Raw genomic sequence first — 18,457 nt, forward strand, 5'->3', positions numbered from 1 at the left:
GGTAACAATCATTTCTAAGACCATGGACATGTTTGTCTTTTCTACCTAGCCATGCTACTGTGGTTTAGGCTTTGCTCTAGAACTTGGTCGCATATTGAATAGCTTATGGCTCAATAAACCCTTTCTTTTTTAAAAAGCTTTCAGCTGTGAAAGTTGTTATTTTTTTAATTTAATAATAGACTGACAGGTAGGTAGATATGCTCAAAAAGTTCTTAGTAATAAGTGATTCAATTGGAATGGGTTTAGAAACCACTGCTCAAATTCATTATCCATATTCAGCAATAGTGACCCACTTAAAACCAATCAATGGTCCCCATTTTTATCAGGCCTCCAAAGAAAGTTTAAAAAATGTAACTTTGTATATGGAAAAGGAAGTCCAACAGGGCAGAAATGGACAAGTCTTTGAGAGCAAAGTCCAAGAGAGAGAATAACAATTACTTTAGTCCTAGAGGCAGGCAATTCTTATAGTGATTTCCATGTTCACCAAGGAATGTTCTGCATATGATATGGTTCCACATATAATTTATCTACAGTGACACAAGTACCCTCATCTGCCTAAGAGTAGCATTAATCGTGGTAAATTAAAAACAACAACAACAAAAAACAACACATTACTCTGGTTACAGAGTTACAGATCAGCTTGTGAGCTTAGCTAAACTGTGTCCATTCTCTAAACATATGCTTCGTTCTAATAAAATGAGATTTTAAAAATGAGAACCATAACCTAAATCTTGGTGATTTACTGAGGTAAATGTCATTTATTGCAGGGCTCAACTAGAGAGAGAAGGAAAAAGGGAGGGGAAGAGGGGAAAATGAATGGCAATTATATAACCTTGAAGTTACGTTGCACCTTTCTCTACAGCAGACATGAGAACAATTCAGTCCCAAAGATCTCATTCTCTACTGAATAGACTGCTTGACTCTTCATTAACATTTGTGCAACCCACACACAATACCAGCTCCTCCACGGGCCTGAGCATTCTTGACCAGTCTAGTAAATAATTCCTCAGGAACTTTCCTAATGGGACAAAGTGATTTTAAGTATCTATCATTTTTTAATATACTGTTCTCCTAAAATTAAAAGACATACTTCTTAAAAGACAGAAAATTATAATTTGGCATCTTATTTTCTTTTTATATCTAGGATCTATGTTAGGATGAGTTGAACAAAACAGACTTATAATTTTATTTTCCTCATTGACATAAAGATACCTTGATTTTTTAAAAACAGGTAATAATATTTGACTAAATAGAAATATTGAAATGCACTCCTCGAGTTGTATTTTAGTTTTTTTTCCCCTTGCTCTCTAGAGCTCTTGCTGCAGTTTCCTTGTAAAAGTCCTTAATTTTTATTGTGCAACCCCTCCTTTAATTAAATATGACTAAGTTGCCTCTTGCTTGACTAGAGGGAAAACTGATCGTTAATATGCTAGAAAAACAAGCATCTCACTCATTGGAAAGGTAAAGCAACCATTGTCCTTTGTCTCTTGTTAAAAGTGAAAATACAGGAAACCAAAGGAGGTCCATACCACTTCCCCAGGAAATCAAAGGTAGAGGCAATGAACTGAGCTTTAAATAGATCTCCGCCCCTGGTAAACAGGACAGTTCCTTACATTCTACCCTACTTTTATACAGGGATACATACAATTTTATTTTTAAATATATTTTTTTATTGATTTCAGAATGAAAGGGAGAGGAAGAGAGACATAGAAACATCAATGATGAGAGAGAATCATCAATCAGCTGTCTCCTGCACCCCCCATACTGGGGATTGAGCCCACAACCAGGGCATGTGTCCTTAATTCATTTCAATTAAATGAACAACAGTTTCTGAAAATCTAAACATGAGACACTGTGTTGAGCTACTTCAGGAAATTCAAAGATTAATAAATAAGCCTGATTTCATGGAGCTTATAGTCTAACAAGAAGTAAGATAACTATACAAATAATCTTAATGAAACAACAAAAATAATGTCAGGCGCTAAGCAAGAGCTTAGAAGAGTTTAAAAAAGATATCTAGTAACAACAATAAGGAGAGAACCATAGTGAGGTGAACATTGAAAGATTAGTAATAACTCTGTTGACAAAGATTATAAAAATTTTCACTAAGAAAGAGCAATAAGAGTAAGGACACAGAAACCTACAATTGTTAATGTGTCAGGAAAGAGTCAAATAATCCACTTCACTCAAAAACAGGAGGACATAAGTAAAGGAAGAGAGAACTTAAATGCTGGAAAAATATGCCAGGAACTCAACTATCACTGCTAAGTATACTACAATACCAAAAGGACTAATTCAATAACCATTTAAAGAATGATTCAGCCAAAACCGGTTTGGCTCAGTGGATAGAACGTCAGCCTGCGAACTGAAAGGTCCCAGGTTCGATTCCAGTCAAGGGCATGTACCTGGGTTGGGGGCACATCCCCAGTAGGAGATGTGCAGGAGGCGGCTGATCGATGTTTCTCTCTCATCGATGTTTCTAACTCTCTATCTCTCTCCCTTCCTCTCTGTAAAAAATCAACAACAACAACAAAAAAGAATGATTCAACATTATATTAAAAATAGGGTAAGCTTGTATGAAAGCAATAAATACAGAGTTCAACATATAACTCTAATAAATTTTTTCACTAATTTTTGAATAAAAAATCAATAAGCATTTCATAGTCAAGTGGAAAGACCCATATAATAAACATTCAATAATATAAATGTATTTAAAACACAATAGGAACACAAAGCATGGAGTAATTAAAGTTGAATGCATAACAGGGTATAGATTATTGAGAATAACCACAATAGGGGGATTTCTAAGCTAGATTTGAAGAAGGGTGTCAAAATCTAGGATGGTAAAAAAGAGGGAAAGAGGCATTCAGAGAGTAGAACTCTGGGAACTGATGATAAAAACAACAATTTGTAGAGAATAAAGTCATTGAAAATATTGATCAGAAATAGATATCACCCATCCACCTACCCATTCAATTATTTATACAGTCTGATAACATTTATTAGTGCCTACACATACCAGGATATGTGCCAGGCTCTGAGGGAAAAAAAATGAGTAAGACATCGTTCCTGACTTCAAGGAACCCTCCTAGTCTATGGGGAAATGCAAACATGACAGATGTGAGCACGGGTATCTGGAAGCATAGAGCAAGGGTGTCCACCTTAGATTAGCATAGTCAAGGAAAGCTTTCAAAGTGGCAACACTGGGTAGATCATGGGAAACTGGTTTCCCACCCAGTAAATGCAAAAAAGAGAAACAAACACAATCAGGTGGGGGGATAGGAGAGTTGGGGTGCGGGAGAGAAGACGCACATTAGGAAATAAGTGTAGAGTGCTGGATAGTTTATTTCATTGAGGATGAGCTGGGTACAAAAAGATGAAGCTGGAAAAAATAGTTCCTAAAGTTTGTCATGTAAATGGGATTTTAGACTTTAACCCAGAATCAATAAGGATTTATAGAAGTACTTCAGGAAAACAAAATAGAATGATTAGTTCTACTTTTTAGAAAGGTCGCTGGTCTCATTAAGAAAAACAACTGGATAGGTTGTTAAAGAAGACAGGAAGACCCACCACAAAGTCAGAAAAGAATCTGAATTTGAAATTGAAGAACAGAACTTGAAGCAAAGATTGGAAAGAGAGGACATATAAGAATATTCAGGAGTTAGAATCCAAGGTTCTTGTTGAATTATAATTTGGTTAGAAATGCATGTCTGAATCTCCACAATGTCAGAAGTACTTAGTAGGAGTAGCCCAGTAACTGCTATCTGACCTGCTTAGAAAAATGATGTCACCAGAGTCTAATATATTAATGTGTCTTTCCTTTAAAAGCTAGTAACACATTTCTTGAAACTTAATGCTAAAGTTTCTAGATTACAAATTACTAATCTAAAGTACAAAGATTCAGTTTTGTATTGGCCTCATTTTGCAGAATTTACTTAGACACATCATCATATATAATAAAAGGGTAATATGCAAATAGACCGAATAGCGGAACAACCGGTTGCTATGACACGCACTGACCACCATGGGGCAGATGCACAATGCAGGAGCTGCCCCCTGCTGGATAGTGTGCTCCCACAGGGGAAGCACTGCTCAGCCAGAAGTCCTAATCCGGGCTCATAGCTGGTGAGCGCAGTGGCAGGAGCCTCTCTCGCCTCCTCAGCAGCACTAAGGATGTCCCCCAAGGGCTCTCGTACTGCAAGAGGATGCAGGTCTGGCTGAGGGACCCCCTTGAGTGCACGAATGTCATGCACCAGGCCTTTAGTTTATTCAATAATGTCACTTCTCTTTTCCTACATATTTCTACCATCTCCTGATCAATGACTAAGTAAGCAAAAGCAGAACTCAACTATGAAAACATTCAATCCATTTGCATAAGAGTCTAACAAATACAGAACTCCCCAACCAGTTTACCCTGACACAACATGTTCTACTGATCCCCTCAGGACCTCAAGCAGGCGGGTCTCTGCACAGCTGAGCTTGGGTCCTGAGCAGGGAGATGGGCCCTGCCATGACTTCAAAAGGTTGAGAAGCAGAGAAAGTAAGCATTAGGCATGACACCGAAAGATTTTATGTCTGCTGCCTGTTTTTATAAGGCCTGAATCCTAAAATTGCCTGTAGAAGTTTTACAATGTCCTTTGAAAAATAGCTTTTTCCCAATTTTAAGTCAATCTTAATTTGTTCTTACTGATAGTTCTTTTGGGGGTAAAAAGTCACAATACTCCTTAAGCTAAAAGCTGCTTTACAAAAATCATAATCTGTTTGGCTAGTTTTTGGAACTAACCCCTCAATGGTTCAGTCTGGGGCAAAAATGCTGCTTTAAGTTCAAAGGTGCTAGTTAGGGCAATTAAAAGAATTCTCACGTGACCTCAATGGAAAGCTGGATAAATGATAAATGAGAGGAATGCTTCCATGCAAGGACTAAGTTATGTGAAATGCAAACTAGTATCAGAGCATAAGGAAGATAAACGAATTCAACCTTTTGAAAGGCTATATCATTCACTCATTTGTTCACCCGCGTTCAATAAAATATTGTGGAACGACAAGCTGAAAACCCACAGAGAATATAAAGATGGTTTCTCCAATGATCTATTAAAAGAATCATTAATTTTGATGACTACAGAACTATATCAGAATTCCAGAAGGAGTTTTAACATTGGCTCTCATCCCAAAAGTAAAAATGTTAAAGAAAAACTAAGCAGCTTCTTAAATAAGTGAAGACAGGAGATGTAAGTGCAAGGATTTGGGAGGTAGAGAGAGTATTTAATCGGTATTTCAAGAATCCCATTTAATTTAGTAGCACTTTCACTCATGTAGCAGTTGAACAGAAACTTCAGCTCCTTGATGTCTATGGCTATAAATAAAGGGAAATAAAGATGTCTCAAATGCATAATGCTCTGTGGCTTAAGGTGCCAACAAAACAAACTCCTCTCTTGAAAAATGTGTGAGCAATCTTTCCAGTTTTTACTGACCTTTTGACAAGTAATTTCATGACTCACTAAATTTTTCAGTTTTCAAAAAGAAATACCACAATTTGTCCTGTAGATTTTCTTAAAATGTTAAGATGAGAATTATTTTGAAGGTAACCAACAATTTGCATTAGGCTCAGTGTTGACATTTGAACTGTGACTTCCATAAATTTTCTCTTTTTCTTAGAACTCCTCAACACCTTTCTCCTTTCTACTATTCACAAATATGTAATTAATACACTCTTGCTATTATTCTCATTTCTTTTTTAATTCCTCATTTGTGACTGGACATCAGAGCATTGCAAATAGCTAGATTTCTGGACTACAGAATGTCCCTAGTAATGACAATAGTGGCATTTCCTCCTTTAGTGCCAAAAATAATGCAAAACATATTGTATTTAAGAAGTGGGAAAAAGACTTTCACAATCTCAAAGCCCAAAAATTATGTATGTAATAAAATGTGCTTTGCTTTTGTAAGTATATTCTAATCATGGTGGTAACTATAGATAAACATAGCACTTCCTAAAGAAAAAAACAAAGACAATATTACAGTTAATTCACCAGCATCAGAGAACTAAGACTACCAAAAGCATATACCAACATTTTATACGTCTCATTTCGCAGTTAGTGTATAAACATAGGCCTTTAACTACAGGGTGAAAACAATAATCCATGTGTAAGCAATCTCTTCCTCCTGAATACTCAGCTGGGGTTCTGCCTAAATTCCAGGACATTTTGATGTGCACTCTCATCAAAGGGACCCTTCAAAGGTTACAGAAGAAAACATTTGCCTCCTGATGTCTAGGTATTGATCAACCTACTGGGAATTCCCAACAAATTCTTTTTAAATTTTGTAAGTTTTAAGTTATGCTGGCTTCAAACATATAACTCCTATTATTTACCACACTCACCTGAGTCTGAGCAGGAAGTACCTAAAGGAAAACATCTTTATCTTACTTATATTGCTTGTTTACTACACATATGTCCTTTCTGTGCAATGATACAAAGAAAGCTTGAATCAAGGTTCTAAGGCCTCCTCACACCTGGATTTCAGGCCTTAACCAAGCTTAACCACCACCTCCTTTAGGAAGCAGTCCCTGACTCCTGAAATTCTGAAGCAACTGCTCCCCACTAAACTGTCAGAACAACTAATAACACCATCTTCATAGTTATCTCTTTTTTGTCTCTTATTTTGTACATATGTCCTGTGTGTTTACTAAATTATAAAAAGTTATGAGTATCTCATGTACAGAAACTGTTTTACATACGCCTACTTCTTAGAGCAAACTAACTCAAAAAATGATCATGAAATAAATGCTGTATAACTGATATTTACTCGGTAATAAAATAAAACTATTCAGTTATTGAGGTATACTTGTGGTCACTGAACAGAAAAATTAGTAATCAAAATACTTATCAAAAACACTCAAGTAAATTTTCAAACTACTAACTAAAATATATACCATATGGAAACGGAGGAAGGTACTAAGTCATTCTTCAAAGATGGAGCCAAACTAGAAAATGATTTTTACTTACTTGTCTCCAAAAAACTTTCTCCAGAATTCAGCAGCATCTGCTTTCGTGATACGAAAATTATCTCCTTGGAATTGCCCATTGGGAAAGATTGCTTTGATTTCTGCCAGCATGTGACTGAAGATAAGGGACAGTTTTGTGAGATTTCGCCTGTAGACACAAGGGGGTAAAAAAAAAGAAAAATAAATAAATATATATGTTTAAATAGTACCATATATTATGAAAAATAAAATTACATACAGTATCCACCTAGGTGTTGGTGGTTGATCATGAAACTCTATTTAATAATGACCTTAAAAAATAATGAGCATAAAAAGTTGTACATTTCAATTCCTAACAGGCTTTTCACTTACTAATCCATATAGTCATTTAACATAAATAAGAACAAAATAAATTACATGAATTTAATGGAAGAGATGGACACCGAAAAAAGTAATCAAATATTAATGCTAAATACAGAGTGGCTATTTCAACATGGGGGAGTAAGGAAAGACATGTCATTAGAGGAGAATCTAGAAAGATAAGCATGTGTTTGACAGATTTGGGACTTAGAATGGAGAAAACAGGAGAGTAGGAACAACATGTACAAAAGCACAGAGATGTGGAATAAAACTGTTTATAAAATACCTATGTTTAGCATGGCTAGAGAAGAACAGAAGATGAGTGGAGGAAATGGCATGAGACAGGATGAGAATATTTGGTTGGAACATGACACAGAGGCATCTGAAATAATGAAAAAGTTTTTTGTCAAATACAGTTTCCACTCCTATGAAAAAGTCAGAGTTTTTGATGATGGGTTCCAGGTATGTGCATATTTTAGAAGCTCCTTGAGCAATTCTCATGTATTCCCCTTGTTAAGAGCTCCTACTATAAAAAATGGGATGCTTGCCCTGGACAGTTTGCTCAATGGACAGAGTATAGGCCTGCGGACTGAAGGGTCCCGGGTTCAATTCCAGGCAAGGGCACAAACTTTGGTTGCAGGCTTCTCCCTGGCCCGGGCCCTGGTTGGGGCTCGTGCAGGCGGCAAATAATCAATGTCTTTCTCTCACATTGATATTTCTCTCTGTCTTTCTCTCTCTTCCACTCTCGCTAAAAATCAATGGAAAAATATCCTTGGGCGAGGATTAAAAAATGCACACAAGAAATGGGGAGCCAAAATGAATTAAAATGGTTTGGAATCAAGGGAAATGGAGATACTGTCTCTATTCTAATGTCCAGGTTAAGTTCTGGAGATTTTGACATGATTTAAGACATAATATAAAGTATGACTCATATTTCAAAATAATAGTATCATCTGCACTCCTTCCTACCATTTCATAAGCTTAAACCTTAATAATGCTAATCATTTTTTAATCCTCAGCCAATGATATATGTGTTGTTGTTTTTTTAATTGATTTTAGAAGGGGGGAGAGAAAGAGAGAAAGAGAGAGAGAGAGAGATGAGAGAGAAACACATCTCTGTTTAAAGCCTCCGGTATGCACCCAAACAGAGATCAAACCCACAACCTGGGTGTGTGCTTTGACCGGGAGTCAAACCTGCAACCTTTTGGTGCACAGGACGACAATCCATCCAGCCAGAGTGTATGTAAATCATAATTTTTGAAGTGACCTTGTTTCTTTATATTCCTGTTTATGCATTCAATAGATACATATACAACAATTCCATTTTGAAGCTTCAGCTGCATTTGTGTGCCTGTTGAGGGGTCTGAAGGGTAGGAGTTGGGGGTACAATAATTATTTCAGGACTAAAAGTAAATACAGAGGAAAATTAACAGAGAAAGCTATCAAATCTGGAATGTATATAAAATCCTACAATCTTTCAACAAAACCTTGACACTGAAAGTTTTGGTTCTTTTTTGTCTTTTTTACTTATGTGTCTGTATTTAATGACTCTCAAATAACAAGCAAAAATAAACATGTTAGGTACCAACGAGATCATATAATATATACCTGTCAATAAAGTCAATGGGTATGACTCTTTCTAAATGGTTTATTACAAAAGAAATATGTAACTTTTTATGTTATATGAATGCAGAATAAATGAAGGTACTTGTGATAAAAAGTGGAAAAAGAATGAAAAGCAAGCAGTCAAGTATAAAGTAATCTACATCTCAATAAATTCATCCCTACTGGAAAACCAAAATGTCCCAATTTCCATAACCTTTATTAGCTATGAGAAAATTCATGGAAAAGAAGGGTCAGGACTTAGACCTTATTTTAGTGCTTGACTAGCAACAATAAACAATCTGCAAAATCATTATCATTATGCATAATGTTTCATCATTTGCTTAGATTCAGCCACATTTCCGTACAACTCTGACTAATTCAAATGTGAAACTTCTTCAATTAGTTGAATCTTTGATCTTCTCATTTATGTCAACACACCCTCATTCAGATGATTGTAGATATAAGAAATTCAGTCTTAGAAAATGAAAAGCAAACTGCTGAACTATATCAAAGGAAAGCACTGTGGCCAACACAAACTGCAACTGACTTTTGAAATCTGAGTTTAGGGGAAAGCATAAAGTCACTTCAGAAAATCTGCACCAAATTTATTTCTATAATTAGGCAAAGGGTTAATTTTCTACTGAAACTCCAACTGATACAGGAGAAAAAAGAAAAATCAAGATGGCTATAATTAGGGCAAACCAACTGTTTCATATTTTCTGAAATTGGTTGTTCTCCATCCCCTTGTTTCTTTGTTCTTTAATCATATCCAAATGTTTTCCATTTATATTTGTTAAGATCTAAAGTCTGAGGCACAATGCCAATGATTACCCATTTGGGATATTTGACCCACTGGCTATGTAGACACTAAACTTTAAAACAGAAATAGTAACATTGTCTCTTTATAATTTACAGCCCTGAAGCTCTAGTAATTACTAGTACCTATATATCTAACCACTGTTTAATTATAAAATGTGTGTAGTTTAATTTTCTTGTTCTGGCAAATCTTTATTTGACTTTTTGCATTCTAAGGCAATGAAAATGAGTTTTGCCTTAGTCTTTAAAAACAACTTAAATTCAAGTTGTTAAACATACTGTATGTTAATGCAAGAGTTTCATGTTACCTTATTTTCCACATATAACAGACTATATTTATTTTATTTATTTTTTAAATCTTTATTGTTGAAAGTATTACATATGTCCCCTTCCCCACCCATTGACCCCTTCTAACCCACACCAACCCCTGCCCCAGGCCTTCAGCACCCAATTGTCTGTGTCCACGGAATGAATATATATATGTGTGTGTGTGTGTATATATATATACATATATATATATATATATATATAGAGAGAGAGAGAGAGAGAGAGAGAGAGACAGAGAGAGAGACAGAGACAGAGACATACAAGTGCTTTGGTGGATCTCTTCCCACCCACCCACCCTCCCCTACCTTCTCTCTGAGATTAGACAGTCTGTTCCATGCTTCCATGTCTCTGAACCTATTTTGTTCATCAGTTTATTTTGTTCATTATATTCCACACATGAGTGAGATCATGAGATACTTGTGATTCTCTGCCTAACTTATTTCGTTTAGCTGCTAAACTTTAGCATAATACTCTCCAGGTCCCTCCATGCTAATTTTCAAATACACATATATACCATAAATGTGTAAGTGATTATTTTGGAAATCCATTGTTGAAAAGACTGATTTACAGAGCTTGCAATCAACATCAATATATGAAGAAAAAAAAAAGACACACACAGATAATTCTACTATCTGATGTCATTTAAATTTATTACCAGGGCAAATAGGTTTTGTTTTTCATATAATTGTGTGGATTTCTTTTTTGTTTGTTTACTATATTTTCTAGACATTATGTGTTTTAATTCCCTAGCCTTCTCTGAACACTGAAAGAGCTTTAAAAAAATAACTTCCTAAATAACTTCCTAATTCAAAAGTAAATGCCAAGAATACAGTCATCTCTAACCATGATTACAGTGGAAAGAGGGCAACAACTATACATCTTCTTTGTAGCTGAAATGTTTTTTCCTATTATAAAACTTTCCCATATTTGTCCAATTCTCCCTAAGCTCATTTGATTACATCTCATCATAAGACCAACAATAATGACTGCTTAATAAAGATTTGATGCTTACTAATTAAGAAGGTTTCCATCAGTAAAACTCCCTACCCCAAAACAAGGAAAATATAAAATTATGTCTACAAAGACTCAATAATCTTATAATTATAAATGTAATTAATTTTACAAGAAATTTTGCAATACTCGTTCACTTTTAGTGTAAGAGCTACTTTATTTTGACTAATTACTAACACATTTCCCATTAACCATCACAAGCCCTTTTTTAAAATTTTGTGCGAGATTTTGTTATTAAGAAATAATTATGAAATAAAAGTATTTTGATATACCAGGTAGTCCAAAGTAGCTTCTGGATTTCAATACTTGTTAAATCAGTAAAGATGTTAATATTAGAGGAGCCATGAAGAAAAGTAAGGGAGGAAAAGAGAAGAAAAACAGAGATGGGGAAGAGAAGAAGGAAAGCTAGCTACATTAAAAAAAAATACACACACACACACACACACACACACACAATGTATAAGCAATGTCAAGAATATCATCTAAGGAGCAAAGTACCTCTTTAATCCTACACTCAATCACTTAACACTGTATTTCTTTAAAATGGTATAAATCAATTTCTCCAAAAGTCAAGTTATATTACTGCACAGAATGCAAGGCTGAGCCAGAGTGAATTAACACAATTGAAATGATGATGCTGCACTATTCATGAATAAGCACTGAAGCTTACGGTGGCTACAGCCAACATCATTCAGAGACTTGGGGTGCACAAGTTTTGATGAAGAATGATACAATCCCACCCTTAATAAAGGTATAACATATTGTGGAGCAAAAAGGCATAAGTAGATGCTTATTATACAACTAGAGGCCCGGTGAATGAAATTCTGCATGGGGGGGGGGGGGGTTTGCCTCAGCCCAGCCTGCACCCTCTCCAATCCGGGACCCCTTGGGGGATGTCCTAAACCGGCAGTTGGACATCCCTCTCACAATCCGGGACTGCTGGCTCCTAATTGCTCATCTGCCTGCCAGCCTGATCATCCCTAACTGCCCCCCTCTGCTGGCCTGGTTGCCCCCAACTGCCTCCCCCGCCTGCCTGGTCACCCCCAACTACCCCCCCTGCAGGCCTGGTTGCCCCCAACTGCCCCCCTGCTGGCCTGGTTTCCCCCAATTGCCCCCCCAGCCTGTTGGCCCCCAAGTGCCCCCTGCCAGCCTGCTCGCCCCCAACTTTCCCCCCCGCTGGCCTGGTAGCCCTCAACTGCTCCCCCTACTGGCCTGGTCACCCCTCACAGCCTGCTGTTCGGTTCTTTGGTCATCCCTCACTAACCCCCCTGCTGGCCTTGTCACCCCACAGGGCCTGCTGTTCAGTTGTCCATCCGGTTGTTTTGGTTATGATGGCCCCTGGCTTTTTATATATTAGGATATGGTGGGGGCAATACAACATCAATAGCCATCTCGATGTAATAAATTAAATCTTAAAAATACAAAATAAATCAAGATTTGATTAGCAGCCTCCACTAAAATATGGGGGAGGGGGCACAAAAAGAACGTAATCTAATTAGATTGCATGTAAATTTTGCATTTTCTTTTTTTGAAAAAAAAAAGTCATAAATCAAAGAAAAATAAAAAGCTTTACATGCTTAATTAGTGAAACACTTTAAATGACACTTTATGTTAGTGAAGTCCAGAGTTTATGAGAATGTACTGCTTTGGGGAAAAAACAGGAGAGGACCATTTTTTAATTAAAAACTATTAATAATTCAATTCTCACATTTAAAAGCTAAAACATGTTCTTTCTAATCTTTATAAGGTGAAACAAAATCAACATACAAAAAAAGGCAAGACATAAAAATATAAACAGTGGCACTTAAAATAAGACTCACATCTAGTTAAAGAGCAATTTCCATTCACAGAATTTCTGATGTAGCGGCCTCCAGGATAGGTAAATGGAGTTACTTCAAACAGTTATTTTTATCTTGTGAATATTATAGTTCCTAAGAATTTGAGCAGACTCTTAGGAATAGACTATGATTAAGATGGATCCTGAGAGTTTTAAATAAAAGTGGATCTTACCCATTCTCTTGCTCAGATGCTTTTAAGTTTTCAGTACTTCGAAGGGGAGAATAAAGCACATTTTAAAAGTCCAAATGCCAACGAAGACTGAGAATCTCCCCAAGTTATCAGAGAAGTCAGGAGTGTGCCCAGGAAAGATCTACCCCAAGACTCAGGCAGAAGGGCAATTTTCAATCTGCTCCATGCCACTTCATAGAAATGGAATGGCTCACTTAAAAAGGAATTTAGCAAACTATGTCATTCAAAAAACTTCACTAAAATAGGTAACCAATGAAGGATTTTTTTATTTTGTTAGAGAAAACATAGTAATACACCACTAACATGGCTAGGGAGATAAAGCCCCGAAAAGTGTGGCTGGGAAAGATGAGCTGGGAGCTCCCTATAGTATACTCTTGAACAAGAGCAAGAGGGTACCCCTCAAAATAAGGATGCTGCCCTTAGGGTAAATACATTTGCCTTCTATAATAAATAATTTTAAATGGACAACTTACAAATGCCTTATTTAAACATAACTCAACCAGGAAATATACCCATGATGTTCAATTGTAATACCCTATGACACATTTCAGGAGATAGTCAAAAGATATTATGCTTAATTTACCAACTATCCTATATTAAAGAGTTTGGTTCAGAAGTTTGATAGTACTGGGTTCACTCCCTTCTTCTCCTGGTAGTCCTGAGTAAGTTACATAACCTCTGTCTGAATCTGTTTCCTCATCTCTAAAAATTTTCAATTAAATTTATTTCTTTGTTGTGAGAAATAAATAAGACATGTAGGCAAAGCCTACCACATTTACTTTTTAAAACTCTTAACAAATCAGTTACTTACTATAATTATTACCTACCCCTTCTATTTAAAAGTATAAATATTCATCATAGCAGTCTTTCTTCTTTCTCCCATATAATACTGATGACCATCTTAATAAGGCAAAACCACCACTCTTGCCTTATGATCCAATTGCTATGTGGCCTTTGATAACTCCACAGTAAACAATGGGCAAGTATTTGATTCATCCATTTAGTCATTTATTCTGCAAATCTTGATTGTTATATAGCTTTATCCAGATACAGACGATACAATCCTACTCTTAATGAATTTAAGGGGCTGAGAGATCTCCCAGGGTATAGAAAATTGTGAAAGTAAAGCTGAGATAGAACCAGAACAAAGGCAGTAAGCCATGAGAGCACTGTGTAATTTCTGGTGTGGAGTAGTTCTGACCAAAATGTGGCCCTGAAATGGGAAGGGAGAGTGAATGTGAATTAGGCTAGCAATTAGATATTGTTAAATGAAGCCATGTGGATTTTAAAATCTATGATTATAACAGCAGTTTACAGGAAGAAAAGGACTACATACAGCAAACCATATCTCAATATATTCAATAAAGCTTCCCAAATATTTTTTAAATGTCATTTCAACTTTGTGGCAATGTCAAAGTAGGGTTAACAACATCCCTTTGATGATTTCAGCAAACAGTTTTATATGGAAAATTTATTATGAGAACCTACTACACTATAATATGATCGTTGGTACTTTCATCTGCTTTAAAAGCTTAACAATATCTACTTCAATAAAGAAAATTATTTTGTCTTTGGTATTAGAGGTCTTTTGATTAAACCAAATCTGTAACAAGTATCCCTTTGTAAAATAAATCTTAAAAATATAGACTAGTCTATTACTTGAAAGAGAAAAGAAAAAAAAAAAACTACTTCTACATTTCTTTTCATTTAAGATAAAATACAAGTTCTGTGAACTAAGCCGAAAGTCAGTGTTGCTGTGGGATTCATATAGAAGCAACCAGAAGATAGAACTCTGTTCTCTCTTTTTTTTTCTATTTCTTTTGAAACATTATAAGTTCAAACTATATTTTTATAGCCAGGGGTAATTTGACAGAAGAGGAGTCTCACCAACAAACAAAACAAACTTGCCCTTGAAACAACATTATTTCAAAAACTAGATTGACTTTTTTTCTTTGCAATTCCTAATAGTCCACCATTTAATTTTGTTTCATATCTGACACTTCAGAGATGGCTTTTGTTAGTGTTTTTATTTTACAGAATATAGTTAAAAATTCTCCTAAAATAAACTAGCAGCCCGATGCATGAAATTCGTGCAAGGGGCTCAGCCCTCGAAGCTGCAGTGGCTTGCCTCAGCCCTCACAGCCCCAGCTTCATCTGGAAGGTTATCCGGAAGGACATCAGGAAGGTCGTTCAGCTGTCAGGTCTAATTAGCATATTACGCTTTTATTATTATAGATATTTTCTTCAATTATTTCTACCTTCCATGGGACCAAGCTACCTTTCCTGGACTTCTCACACCACTTTTCTGTGCTCCCCTCAAGCTATATGAATAGTCTGCTTTTCCTGATCCATACCTTGGGTTAATCCACCTCTTTCTCTTCTCTGATACAAAGTTTTATGCCTCAGCCTGCTTAACTGTCATCTGCACCAGTTTTATGTCGAAGTACTCCCATGGTATCTTCTCCATACACTCCCAGAGATGTGATCTACCAGGCTCTTAAATGCCACACCACTGCTGCCACTTCACCTTACCTTCCATAGCACAAAGTTTTCTCTGAAGAGCATCACGATTATCTTATACCCATATTGCATTTAATTTCTATCAGATCATAATTATTTGCTGGAGAAGAAAATGTCTTGTTTTACCTATAACAATTTCTCACACATAATACCCAACTAATGTTAATTTCAAGAACTGTGAAAATATTTAAAGAACTATAAATAAGAAAGGACTTCCTGACCCCAAAACAGTGCTAACAAACACATAGATAGGAAGAGTATATAAAAACAGTCCACAGAAACCACATGCAGAGTAAGGCATCAACTTGCTAAAACCTTGATGAAAAGTAATTTTAACAAAAGCTGTTTAAGTAAAGAATTAAAAATCTGGGGTTTGATCTAAATTACAAAAAAAAAAATCTTTGTTATGTGAATTCTGAGATCATTTCTTTCCCATTTTTGTAAATTTTCTCTGTGAGTGGCAAAATAAAGTACCAGCAAGCTAAAGGAAATTAATGCTATGTTCCCCCTGAGTGGTTTCCAGAAACTCAAGTAAAGTGAACAAATGTGTCATATATCCCGAGGCAGCATAACATAGTTTCCCATCACACTATCTGCTCCCTGACAGTTACTTCCTCCTTGTGGCTTTGGAAATTTTCCTTATGGATACCTTTGTCCTACTTCAACCCAGCTCTCTCGGAGTGGATGAAGTGAAAGACAAGTGAACCACAAGGGGAGGAACAAGACAGCTCATCTCTCTGGTGCTCATGTTGTGTGTTACTAACTGAAGAAAACTAAAATCATGAGACTTATTCCATTCCCCAGAAATTAAAATTATCTTTATTTATACGATTGGAGAAAATATAAAAATAAAAGCAAACACAATTCTGCCAAGCACTTCTCACAGATGTTTGGAATAATCTGATATGAATGCCATATCATAATGTAGCGTTCTCAACCTGTGGGTCGCGACCCCTTTGGGGGTCTAACGACCCTTTCACAGGGGTCGCCTAAGACCATCGGAAAACACATATATAATTACATATCGCTTTTGTTATTAATCACTATGCTTTAATTATGTTCAATTTGTAACAATGAAATTGGGGGTCACCACAACATGAGGAACTGTATTAAAGGGTCGTGGCATTAGGAAGGTTGAGAACCACTGTCATAATGTTTTGTGTGTGTGCGCATGTACACATGCATGCATCATAAAAGTGTAAAGTGACATAACAAATAATATGCCAGTCCTAGCTCTATAAAAAAAGCTTACTATTACATTATAGTAAGTAGAAAAATATATAGAATATACCAAAAACAAGAGAAAGAAAACCATAGTAATCTTTACTACTACATTATAAAAATGTTTCTTCATTTTTTCTTTAACTTTTACTACTTTCAATAAGAAACAAAAATGTCATTAAAAGTCATTGTATTGCTTTTCTGAGCAGGCAAATCTACAATGTGATTTTAGGACAGTGAATAGATTTCCAGACACCACTACCCAAACCCTCCGACAGGCCCCACTGATACCACGTTGCTTTTGCTTTCAAGTTGAAAAGGCATCTCTGATGCAGTCTCCCAACCCACCTACTTGACCACTAATCCCCAATGTTCTAAAAAGTATTAGCCCTTCCCCCATAGTACATTCGCCAATGGTGCACTAGTATTTTTCCAAATCCTTCCCTAAAAGAAGGACTCAATCATAATTTCACATTTTTAGAATATAAAGCAGGAAATACAAAGGTCAAAAAGTCTAAGAACTTCTCCAATAAAATGAGGAGTCTAATTCTAATTAAAGACTGTATCTCCTATAAAATATGACTCCAGTTGAATTATTTTAGAAAATTCTTGATGGTTATATAGATAAATTAACATATCACATGTATTCCTTATCAGAGAATGGCATAAAATAAATTTATAGTCACACATGACCTGAGGATTCAATACCCACATTTCTTCAGCTTACCAGATATATGATATGTATGTATGATAATGGTTCAAAGGAAAAGAGTAATTTAGATGTCTACAGTTCCACAGAGGAATGCTATTTTTTAACAATAAGGCCATACTAGGATTCTTTTTTCTTCAAAATGAAAAAACAAAAAGGTAAAGCAATCATAGAAAATCATGGCTGTAATAATTTACCAGTTTTACAGTAAAATTTTCTTGGACAACTATAAAATTCTTAAACTTTATGAATATAGCAACAATAACAAATATTTCTTTTTTAAAAAATCTTTATTGTCGAAAGTATTACATATGTCTCTTTTTTCCTCACTGACTCCTTCTAGTCTGCCTCCAATCCCTGTCCCGGGCCTTCACCATACTACTGTCTATGTACATGGATTATGCATATATGCATATATGTTTTTTTGTTGATCTCTATCCACCCACCCCCTCCTTCCCGCTGAGATTCAACAGTCTATTCCATGCTTCTATGTCTCTGGATTTATTAACAACAAATATATCTTTTAAAAATAGGCCTAAGATTTTCTTAACTGGCAAAAGTTAAATTGGATGTAACTTATTCTGTATCTGAGTGGTAGTTATAAGATCTTCTAGAAAACTGGTTCCACATTTCCAACTATAAGCCTCATTAAGGAAATTCTGAAATATAGTGGAAGGAAACATGGCAATGGTAGCATGGGGTTCTAGACTCAAGTATAGCTATCTCATTATTACATAATATGAAAATGAGCTGGAAGCATCTCTTATCAGTTTGTCGTCTATAAAGTGAGGTTATTGTGTATCTAAGTTCTGAGGTCCATATCATTCGACAGGGCTCTCATCACTTTTATTCCAGCCAGCAGAAGGTGACTAGATAAC

At 35.8% G+C, this 18,457-nt stretch overlaps 1 protein-coding gene across 6 annotated transcripts in view; it reads right to left on the reverse strand.

The window, feature by feature from the left end:
• The window catches only part of CBLB (Cbl proto-oncogene B), a 239,310-nt gene that overhangs the window by 125,960 nt on the left and 94,893 nt on the right, over positions 1-18,457 (reverse strand). For all 6 annotated transcript variants that reach the window (XM_070406128.1, XM_070406125.1, XM_070406130.1 and 3 more), the window contains exon 4: positions 7,005-7,151. In XM_070406128.1, the coding sequence (XP_070262229.1) occupies positions 7,005-7,151 (147 nt within the window). The remainder of the gene's footprint in view (positions 1-7,004; positions 7,152-18,457) is intronic.

Source organism: Myotis yumanensis, unplaced genomic scaffold, assembly GCF_028538775.1.
Source record: "Myotis yumanensis isolate MYYU_CA2020_CCGP unplaced genomic scaffold, mMyoYum1.0.hap1 SCAF_2, whole genome shotgun sequence".
Taxonomy (NCBI): Eukaryota; Metazoa; Chordata; class Mammalia; order Chiroptera; family Vespertilionidae; genus Myotis; species Myotis yumanensis.